We start from the raw sequence: 11,500 nt of genomic DNA, 5'->3' as shown, positions 1-11,500 counted from the left end.
GCGGGGCGCTCCCGCCGCCGCCGCTGCTGCTGCCGCTGGGCTCCCCGTCCTGCCGCCGCCTCCTGCCCGTCCCGGCGCGCTCGCTGAGCACCGCGGCGGGCACGGAGCCGCCGGGGAGGGCTCCGGGCCCCCCGCCGCGCTTCGAGGCTCGAAGGCTGCTGGCCCTGGCGCACCCCGAGCGCTGGAGACTGACAGGTACCGGGGGCCGCCCCGGGGCTTGGTCCGAGCGGGAGGGGGCGGCGGGCGCCCCGCCCGGAGGGGCTGCCGAGGCCGGGGAGCGCGGCAGGGTGCGCCCCCCGAGCGGCCGCCGCCGGCGCGAAGGGAAGGTCGTGTTTCCCTCGCGAACCGGCACCGCCGGCAGCATCCGAGCACAGCGTGGGACCTCCAAGCGAGCGTTCCGTACCTGTGAAAAGCTAAAGACATGCCTTCTACCCCCCTCCTCCCCTTTGCCATCTCTTAATCTGTTGGTTTTTGAAGGGAAGGTAAAAACTTTTGGAAGTTACAGAATTCGGTTCCGTTTGCTTAATGTCTCTGTGCACGTTCAGCACTGGCTTCACAATCAGCCTGCAATAAATTCAGGCCTGACACTCTCTGGAATCAAGTAAAAATGGGGATCCGAAGCTTTTTAAAAAAACTTAATTAAAATTCTGTTTCCCAATAATTTTTTTGTTTAAAGCTTTTGTAAGGTGTTCTGAAAGCTATTTATTTTTAGTGACTATATGGTGAAGTCAAACACCGTGGTTGTGTAAATTGCACCCTTAGCACTGATGCTATGAACAAAGAGTAGAAACAAACTTTTCTTAACATTGCTTCTTGTGGGGTTGATAGGATAATAGCTGATAGTAAGGAAACAATATTAAATTATTATGTGGTTTGTTTTTTTTAAGTAATCTTTTCTGGTGGACAGCATGTGCACTATCATGGCTGTGTGAGGCCTGGTAGTCCTTTGCAGAAACTTGGGTAGCTCCTATGGAATGGGTAAATGGTGTTTGAGAGAAGAGAGGTGAGATAGACTTATATAAAGAGATGGTTTGTGAGATGCAAAATACTTTGCACAAGGTTTATTCACAGGGGATATTTACAGAGTTTCATTACATGTTGGTACTACGCAGCCAAAATAATTTGGATCCAAATGAATTTTTATAAATTTTAGACTACCTGCTGATTTTGCAATGAAGTTCTGTGGTTTTCTCATTTAGATTTAATCAAGTAAATAAATCAGTTATTTGAAGGATGGCTTTTAGGACCCAAGGCTCCTAACTGAGAATTTAATTTAGTTCCTTTTACTGGGCATTTGCTGTCAGCTTGTTTGTCACAGGCAGGGTATGGTATACTTGTTTGTAATTATGTTTTGAAATAGAGCGAAGAGTCCTTAATCTGTGCAGTCTGCTGATGGTTTTATCAAAGTAAATCAACTATCACAGTTCCTAAAAATCAGCTTCATGCAACTTTGTCTTTTGAGATAAGAAAATGGCATGAATTAAAGTTTAAACAAAACCAACACAACAACATGATGCTATCGAGTCATGCAGATGGAAAAAATATGCAAATGTGACAACTGCTTTTCAATATTCTGTTGGTCTTAGTTCTGGGAGAGGAGGGAATTTATGTAAAATTCTTATTTATTGATGCCCTACTTTAGAGAAAACTTTTGTTGTTAAGTTGTAATTAAGTGGGAGGATGGAAAAGCAAACAAGGAAAATACTTCAGGTCATTGTAGAGTGCAGGAATAACAAATATGGACAAAATGTATTGTAGGTGGTTGTAGGGAAATTGCATCTACCCATTTTATCTAAAATATGTTAAAATATGCTGCATTTTTTTCCTATTGCAGCTTCGTACTGAGAAAGTAGTCCTTAAAAGCTCAATATCTCTGTTTTTCCTGCATTCAAAGAAAGAGGAAGGTTAATGGTTTCACTCTATGAAACAACGAACCAAGGATAAAACATTTTATTTCCTCTTCAAGTACCCATAACCAGTAAGCAAATGCTGTGTGATCTCTTCAGAGGCTTACAGGTGCTGTTTTGTTCTACAGGAAGGTTGAGCTCTTCCAGATTTTTTGCAGTTTATAGAACCAGTGGTCGGTAACACAGGGGTGTAGCATTACCCCCTTGGAGTGCTGTGTGTCTTTTCTGTAATTCTACATGGCAGGACATAGTCTGCTCATTTCAGTTGTGCATTGAAATTCACGGTCACAGAAGGTGAAGTAGTAGCACTGAGGACAGTGGAAGACAGTGGAAGCAGAGGGAGATTTATAAGGAAGTTGAGCAAGACTGGCTTCACCCGTCATGGTGTGCTGGGGAAATGGTGTCAGCTGATGAGGTGCAGGTACAGAGACAAAGGTGACCTGCTCCTGTTGTGACTGGCACCAAAGGAGATAGTTGCATCTTGCTCTGTGCAGAGCCTCTTCACCATCCTCTGGCTCAGGAAGAAGTGGTGTGCTCTGGCCCGGAGTTCTGGTGCGCTGGCACTCAACACCTCTTGCAATGCTCTCCTCGCACAAGGAGCTTCTGACCCTCTGGAGGCTCTTAGGAATGAAAATGAATGTATCAAATGTCATACAGTTCAAAAAAAAAAAAAAAGAGGAAAATAAGTATCAGTGTAATATGTTCTATATCCAATTACTTCTAGAGCGGGGTAGAGCTGCGAATATATTTTAAATGGGACCATGTGTGTTAAATTTTGATGTTCCTAGTTAAAAGTGGTAAAAAGAGGACTAAACACTATGGCGGGAATTCACCCTATCAGTGACCACAGTTTTGTGTAGTAGAATTAGGAGTTTGTAAATCCTGTAAATCCTCCTGGGTTTATCAAAGGAGAGAAGAAATTGCAGGAATTCTTTGGCTGATCTGGTGCAATCAGGTAAACCTGCATCTTCAGTTAAATTCAGTTCCTGGGGAAGAGGACAGGGCCATTGTTGAAATTATTAAATCCTGCTGTGTGTGTGAGACCACAAAAATGCCTTTTCAAAATGATCCCCTTTATTTTCTCCTGCCTCCTTGTTTCTCCCTGTGAGAATCTGTCTGTTGCATTTTATCCAAACCACACTCAAAGGAAACAATAGCTCTATTGAATTTTAAGTAAGCATAAGAAACTCTAAAATTTTTAATCCCATAGCAAAGTGTGCCCTCTCCCTGTATAAAAATTCTTGTACACTGAGCAAGAAGGTTTATTTTGTACACAGATATTCTCTAGAGATGTTCAAGAAATGGTATTTCATAAGTTTTATTTGGTAGTTTTGGGCAAATTTGTAATAGCTGCTTTCCTATGGATTAAAATTTGCCATTAAATCAGAAGAACACTGCCTTATTCATAAATTGGATTCTTCTGTACTTTAAAATTATACCAAGTGATGCATTTTCTTGTCCTTCACTGAGAAATACTGGATTGTTGTAGATTCAAGGAATAAATGTCCTTGAAAACAATTCTTGGAAAAATCAATTTAAAAAAAAAAAAAAGTTGTACCTAAGACTACATGATTTTTTTAGGTGTATTCCTTGTAATGTAGTTCAGAAACTATTTTAGGAATTCATTTGATTGGGGTTGATTGGGGTAGTGAGCCACTCGAATGTTTTTGTACAGGATGCAGAGTGAAATGTAGAACACATCATCTGTGAGCAGCGCTACTAGAAAATCATGCTTTTAGTTATTTGTACAAGCTGACGTTTCTTAGATCAATACTTGAGTAGGAGTATCTTGGAAAACTTTGGTTATTTTAGGAAATTAAATTGGAGAGATAATATGTGTTTATTTTGTAGTAACACTTAAATGGTTTCATGTTGAAACTGTTGCTCTTCCAAGCATTGTAGCATGAGTTTGAACATCAGGAGGCTACTCACACACAGTTAAGGGTATGGTTTCCCCTCAACGCCATTTAAAAATTAATTAGAAATCAGGCAAGTGGCATCTTTCTGAAAAACCTGGTCCATCCTTGACAGTGAGTCAAATGAATTCTGTAATGCATAATGGCAAGGAAGCTAGTGGGAGCAGAAGGGAGGCTTACAGGCACTAGAATGCCCATCTCTTTGGGACCTCAGTTGAACCCTAGCCTTCTAAATCTTGCAATTTCTGTGCTGTCACCCAGTAGCTGGGAAATTTCTGGCCAAAATTTACCTGGCCACTGTTTTTTGTTACAGTGTTAGTTAGTGTAAAGTGGTTCTGCTTGTCTTAAAGTAACTCAACCATCACTTGATTTTTCTGAGGCCAATTCTTGTGGGTTTAAAATTCCTATCTATGTATATGCAGGGTTAACTTACTGATTGTCTTTTCATGTGCAATGTGCCAAAAAATGTAGGCTGCATGGTTTTTTTGTGGTTGTTTCCCACCCTTGTTTTTCATGGTATTTTGTCAGTGTTTGGTATGAAACTCACAAAACGTCCAAACAGCCTTGTAGCTTCATCACAGAAAGTGTGCTTTTCTGTGGCTATTTGTTAACAGTTTCTTATTTTAAACTGGTGGTGAACCATTAATGAAGCTACTTAGGTAAGACATTGCAGGAACAGTAGCTCCTGACCAATGTAATCAGTTAGGTGCTTAGAGATTAATTTATTTTTGCTGCATTATTTGTGTGAACTGTGAAGATAGAAGGAATAATAGCTAGATTGATCTGACATAAAGACTATCTTCTACATGAGATAAAAATGAACCAGTTAAATGCTTTAATGTGAAATGCACAGTAAAAAAAGCTGTACAAATTCATTGTGGACCAGGATTCACCAAAAGGAAATGGACTTCACTTGACCAATAAATACAAAATTTACCAGGGAATCTTTTTCCCGTAAAAGAAGAACTGAAGAGCCTGATCTTTGTTTATGCACCTGATAATGTGGTAGGTTTTATTCATCACTCCACTTTCCCTTGTGGAAAGCCAGTCAGTGTTAAGCTAAAAAAATCCCCATGTATTAAATAAAACTGCACAGATAACTGGTAAAGGATAGATATTCATGGGTCCTGGTAGAAGGACACTTCTCCCAGATCCAAAGCTTGTTTCTGACCTGCCAGCACTGCTCTTTAAATAAAACTAATACAGTACTTAAAAGATTTCAGGTGGTAACATTCATAGCTTACTGAATAGTTAAAACTAGCTACTGTGCCCTGTTGCTGGGTTACTGTGCACTGCCAAGTATCATTACCTCAGTTTTCTGTCTTTCATCCCTGATTGGCTTCAATGATCTTAATTCATCTGAGGTCAAATCTTTATGTATTTGTCTTTAAAACAGCCCATCCCCCAACGGGCTTGCAAGCATTTTTTTTGGCTTTGTGAGCAGGATGCTCCAGTAAGAAGCAAAATTAGAAATGTTCACTCTCCTGTTGGTGTTCTTGCATGTAGAAACGGTTTATGTCACTTATATTCTGAAGAGAAGTTTCTGATAGCTCTGCCTAGTTATTGCTTGTAAACATCCTGGTTTATCAGTTGGTGACCAGTTCCTTGTCCTTGAATGAAGTTAGAGATCTGCTGTCAAGAAGCAAGTCCACATTAGCCTTAACAGAGAGCATGTTGATCTCAATAGTGGTAAAGTTATCAGTTTTTGCTGCAATCTAGATTTCTGTGGAAGTAGACAAACAAAGTGTTTGCCTAACATTTCTAAGAGGGCTGCTTAGCTGCTGCAGCCAGCTTCCCTTGTCGTTGCTTCTGTTGCCACTTCGATGTCCTGGTTTCATAAGTTCCACAGATCTGCCTCACATTTTCTTTATTGCCATCTCATAGCCTACAAAAAGAGATTTACTATAAAAAATAAAACTTCCAAAATGCACTATTTTGTTTGACACAATTTTCTAGGTAACAGAATAAGCTATGGGAAACTAATACTATAAAGCTTACTCTGGCCTTTTTTTCTGTCAGTAACAAACTTCAGCGTCACTGAGGTGTCTTCATATCTGGTCGCTGAACAGCTTGTACTCCTCCCTTTAGCCAGTTATCACAATGACAGCTCTTCTTTGAATGAGGAGATAAAACCTGTTTGCTCATTCCTATTTCTTGAATTAGGCAACATTTTAAAACAAACAAACAAAAGCAACCACTTGACATCTGTGCAATTTTCTAGTTGTTCTGCTGGTATAATCAATGCAACAGTTTTACTTAGGGAATCTTATTTTGCATGTGATTTCTAATTAAATTAATAAATACAGGTGTATTGCTTAAGTTTTTCAGTAGTCTTCGGTTTGTTTTAGGTACTAGCATTTGCTTTTCATTCAGTTAAGGCTGTTGGAAGTAATTACAGTGAAACCCATGCTAGTTTGAATGAATAAGAGCTGAAGGTAAAACCAAGCCAGGAAGGCTGTACCATTACACAGAAGCATATGGGGGTTTCAGCCATACAGTCCTCTTCCCTCTGTGAATATTTATATCTGCAGTTCATATGTCCTGTTTCATCCATAACTGAGAAATTGTCTGGGTTAATGGAGACTGAGCTACCATGCAGCACTGTGTTTATAATCAATGCTTTTGTTCATCTCCAGCTGCCTTGCAGAGCGACCAGCTTTTCCTGACAGGAAATGACCTGGCTTTTGTTGGATTTTTCCCTGCTGTTTCACAGCTTGAATACACCAGCCAGCCTGTTAATAAGGTCACTCGTGAAGTTTTAGCTAGCAGATAATATGCTTATGAGATGTGTCTATGGCATGGATCACATAAGTTTGCAGCAGGAAATTTTTCCCTTTTTACTATGACTTCTTACAGTTTCTATAGCTTCAAGTTAAAGATCCTAGTCCTGTACCTTTCATATGCTTGCTGGCCTGAGTGTGACACAAGGGAAATATAGCTAATAAATCTTGAATAAGAACCACAGGCTGCAGATTAGATGCAATGGCAGGGATAAAGCTTGTTTGGGCAGTGTGTGGAGCTCTGGGGCACTGCAGTGAAAGTGCAGAGAAATGTTTGCTTGAGGTGATGAAAGGTATGCATTTTTTGTACCCTGAATTCTCCCTTATAAATGCACAGCTGTATTTACACTTCAAGTAAAAACTGAAACAAAGCTTTCCACTTGTGTTGTGGAGGTGGTAAGAGGCATCAAACCATCTGTGTCAGGTGTTAGAAATATTGCTTACAGCAGTGTGCTGCTGAGAGACTGGCTGCTGTCTTCATCGTAGAAGGTGATACAAGAAGCTTAGTAGAACAGAAATAAAATTCACCTTCAGGACTTTCAGCACAGTGTCTTTTTGCCTTCAAAGGCATTATCTGCTAGTAGTTTTGTAGGAATCCTATGAATGGTTGCTTTAAGTGTGGGGTTGGCTGTTGGAAAATTATACTGTATAAATGTCATTGTTTGTTGTGGTTCAGTGGTTTTCATATCAAGTTTGTTCAGTTTTCAATTAAGATGTGGGTTTTTCCTAGCTCTCAGCCTTCCAAGCTTGGCTTGCCTTTGTAGAATTGAACTGCGTTCTTGACTCAAGAAATTTCATTGCAGATTAAAGTTCAAAAGGCCAAGTCTTGGTCCAGTGTGATTTTCATTCTCTGTAATACACCTTCAAACAGTTACACGTTGTTCCATGGATGATGCTGCAACTAGAATTCAAGAGCTCTGCTCATCAGCAAATGTACTTCTAATCAAAGCTTATACTGTTTTTCTTTTAGACCAACAGTAGTAAAGAGTAAAACAAAATGAATGTTGTCAGTCAAGAGAAATTAAATGGGTTTTTGTTCTTCTTTTTTTTTCCTCAACAAAATTGCATGGTTTATATGATGCTCAGATCAGATCTTTACTTCAGTCCATTGTTATCTCAGAAACAGACAACTGGAAGCTTTCATAGAGTAACAAGCATGAATAATAAAACCCAAACCAAACAGGATTTGAAGGCTTGTTTGTGAGAATTTGGCAACTGTTAATGCTCTTTAAGGATGACATCTATGAAAGGTTAACCTTGTTGGATGGTGATGTGGAAGGTTAGACAAGAAAAGCAATTCCAGGACTGTGATTGTATACAGAGGATCTTAAAATGTACCTTGCCTAAATTAATTTATACAGTGACTTAAAACATGTCATTCAGAACTAGGCCTAAAAGATTAGCAGTTATTTCAATTGGCACTCACAAGCTTAATAGAAACTTGAAGTGAGAAATTATTTCATTTGTACTATTAATGATCTTGCAAGTTCAGAATAACTTTCCTTTTCCTTGTTGATTTGCAGCTGCTGTTGGCTTTCTGGCAGTTTCCAGTGTCATAACCATGTCAGCCCCTTTCTTCATGGGCAAAGTTATTGACATTATTTATACGAATCCCAGTGAGGATTTCACTGACAGCCTGACCAGCCTGTGTGCCTTGCTGAGTGGAATCTTTTTATGTGGTGGTGCTGCTAATGCTACTCGTGTCTACCTCATGCAGACTGCAGGTAAAAACAGAAGCAAAAAGTGGTACTGAGAGTTATCATGTCTTTTACAGAGTCATGATATCCAATGATCTTAAAAAAATTCTTGGCACTGGCTGAGAGGTCCTATTGGAATCAGTAGCTTTTTTTTACCAGATAAAAAGTAAACTAATAGTGTAAGGATAAGTATGCTGGAATAATTTTTCATTTTTAGTTACTGTTACATGACATCTTAAGGATTACTCTTTTCTGCTATATTAAAATCCTGTAATGTGACCTGTTCATTCCCGTGTAATCCTGTGATTTTTATATTGTTATTGTTTATATTGTTGTTTATATTGTCTGTGTAAAGTCTTGTGTGACATGCTTGACTGACTTCTGTTTCTGACAGGACAAAGAATTGTGAAACGTTTGAGAGCAACCATGTTCTCCTCTATTCTGAAGCAAGAAACGGCTTTCTTTGACAAGACCAGAACAGGAGAGCTGATAAACCGCTTATCTTCAGATACAGCCCTCTTGGGCCGTTCAGTGACCGAAAACCTTTCAGATGGGCTCAGAGCAGGAGCACAAGCATCTGTTGGGGTTGCAATGATGGTATGGTGGTCTGTTCCCTGCTTGACACTTCTTGTGGTTTCACATTGGTTTCAGTGCTGTTAGGTAATGTATGAGTGTGAGTCAGTCCTGGAACAGTTTTGTGTTCTTGGACATGGGTGTATTTCACTGGTTATCTAGAATAGATGCATAGATTATTGCGGTAGACGATGTGCCTGTAGCCAGTTGATGTTTGCTCACAAGCAGAATTCAGAGGATGAAGGATTGAAATTAACTACTGTTGATGCCCAAAGTTATCAAGCAAAGTGTAGTAGGCAAATAGCTTAATTGCATTTTTACTGAAGATATTAAAATCAGTGATGACATTCCCATGGTTGTAAGTAAAATAAGGTGTGAAGGGCCTGATGAAAAAGTCATTAGTTAAAGCCTAGGTGAGCAAAGGCAGCACTGCATGTCAAATCAGTGCTGAGGATTTTTACAAGTATTAGGCTTTCTGCCTTAGTCTGTCAGTAAAGAATATATTTATGAAGGAAGTGTGCTAATGAAGGCTTCAGTGAAGTGCATTAGTGCATATCTTGGTGGTCAGTTGGTTTACATAAAAATCTGACTTCTCGATGTTCTTAGATAAGCATAATATTTTTATGCTTATCTGAGAAAAGATGCATTTGTTGCAATTATCTTTAATGAAGGTGGAGTAGTTTCTGCTGTCTACTTGGATTTAAAAACAGATAGCAAAAAGTCTCCTTGTAAAAATAAGCTTCCAATATTGACATTATTAGAAACTGTTAAGGGTTTCCACTATGAAACTTTAAAGCCTTAATATTTTGTCACTGATAAGAATTATGGCTTTCTGTATTTACATAAGCAAAGAGAGTCTAAGGTTAAACAAAATAACTTTATATAAGGCATTCTGCTCTGAAATACTGCAATGATACAGTGCTAAGAGGTGGACTATAAAGCTTGCCCAGAAAGAAGACATTATTATGAAATAATTATAAAGCCTGTCAATTATGTCAATTTTGAATTTTTCTGGAGATTTTTGTTTTCAATACAGAAAGCAAGATGAAATTAAAACATGTTAGATCTAATTTGAGTAGATCATATGAAGAGAAACTCTTAGGAGCTTTGATGATGATTGTTACAACTGATAAGGTTTGCAGCAGTAAATACATTGTTCCACCCATTCGTGGGTGCTAGGGAGTACTGCTGACTCCATCTGTTCCTCAGTTACACAGAAGTAGTGTATGATATTTCTCTACTCAAACTTTCTGTATTACACAATCTATTTAAAAGTTGTGAAAGCACTTTATAAACTGCATATTAGCTTATGTCCTTCAGCATAAGCAAGAAATTTCCTGGTAGGCCTGTTTACTGGCAAGTTAAGATACTTGACTAAGACCACACAGTGGACCAGTGAGAAAGCTAGAAATGAAATCCAGACAACTTTGCTTATAATCCTTTGTTCTAACCATGGGATACTTCCCAAATGCTGTGGAGGAATGGATGTTTTGCCTGGAAAAAATAAAACAAATGAAAGCATGGCAGCACTAAATTACAATCCTACTAGTTTTAGAAAACTCTAGCAAGAGAAGTTGCACTTCAGTACTCCAGTGATTATTTTTAATCTGAATGCTAACCCTTGACACATACCTTTTTCTTCTAGTTTTTTGTGTCTCCTAGCCTTGCTGCATTTGTTCTGAGTGTTGTGCCACCCTTGGCTGTCCTGGCTGTGATTTATGGAAGATACTTGCGAAAACTTACAAAAATGACCCAAGATTCTCTTGCAGAAGCAACACAGGTAATCTTTTAACAGATGCTTTCTAGTTAACTTCAAAGTTGCTCTCGTATATTTAGGTTAAAATCTCTGAAGTTATAGATCTTCTGAAGATAATTGTACTGTTCATTGCCCTAAGCCATGCTGAGCCTGTAGTTTTGCACCTGAATATGAAAGATAAATATCAGTAACACTTATTCATATATCTCAAAAACAACCACCCTTCCATTGTCCATAACAATATAATGTGGAGGTACTAGGCCTTGGTAATTGGAAATGTAGGAAAGGATGAGGAGGGTAGACTTTAGCTTTGTGAGAGCATAAAAAAATGCTGTATTAAGTCTATTGAGTTCTGTGTAATTTGGTATCTGGGTTTGAGAAACACTTTTGTTTGATTACAGTTATGAGTTTGAACCCATCAGAAGCATCCTAGATGCATGCTTGCTTTGCTAGCAAATCCTTCTCTGGAGTGCATCCCTGACATATGATCTTATTGTCATCTCTTTAATGTTTATGCGGCTTGACATTTCTTAAACTTTTCTGGGCATCTCAGCACATACCCAGGTATCTGGGAGGAAACTAGAGGAATCTGTTGTTTCTGAAGAGACTGCTGTAGAGGGCCCTTCATTGTGTTTGCTTACCACACTGAAATATTCCGAAGCACTATCAGAGAACAGTAGTGATAGTGACCTTTTCCTCAAAGGCTGAGGGTGAGCATCCATCATGAAAAAGCACAGAAATGTAATTAGGAAAGATCTAGTTAAAATAGCCACAGTTGTCAGCTGTTATAAACTTGGAATGTCCTTTGTAGGAGTTTTGCAATTTGACTGTGCAGAAGTCAAATTGTTTGTCTTCTGTTTGTCTTCCTCAT

General features: G+C 39.1%; 1 protein-coding gene across 3 annotated transcripts in view; it reads left to right on the top strand.

Moving 5' to 3' along the window:
• ABCB10 (ATP binding cassette subfamily B member 10) overlaps positions 1-11,500 on the top strand; it is a 29,395-nt gene that overhangs the window by 5,742 nt on the left and 12,153 nt on the right. For 2 of the 3 annotated variants that reach the window (XM_027685614.1, XM_027685604.1), the window contains exons 2-4: positions 8,127-8,327; positions 8,695-8,897; positions 10,519-10,653. In XM_027685614.1, coding sequence (XP_027541415.1) covers positions 8,127-8,327; positions 8,695-8,897; positions 10,519-10,653 — 539 coding nt within the window. Of the gene's footprint in view, positions 1-138; positions 196-8,126; positions 8,328-8,694; positions 8,898-10,518; positions 10,654-11,500 lie in introns of those variants that run through there. The other variant, XM_027685625.1, reaches the window with a different exon arrangement.

The sequence above is a fragment of the Neopelma chrysocephalum genome, unplaced genomic scaffold (assembly GCF_003984885.1).
Source record: "Neopelma chrysocephalum unplaced genomic scaffold, ASM398488v2 Primary Assembly neopelma1_23, whole genome shotgun sequence".
Lineage (NCBI taxonomy): Eukaryota > Metazoa > Chordata > Aves > Passeriformes > Pipridae > Neopelma > Neopelma chrysocephalum.
The sequence above is the reverse complement of the archived record's forward strand: the minus strand, read 5'-3'. Positions and strand labels throughout refer to the sequence as shown.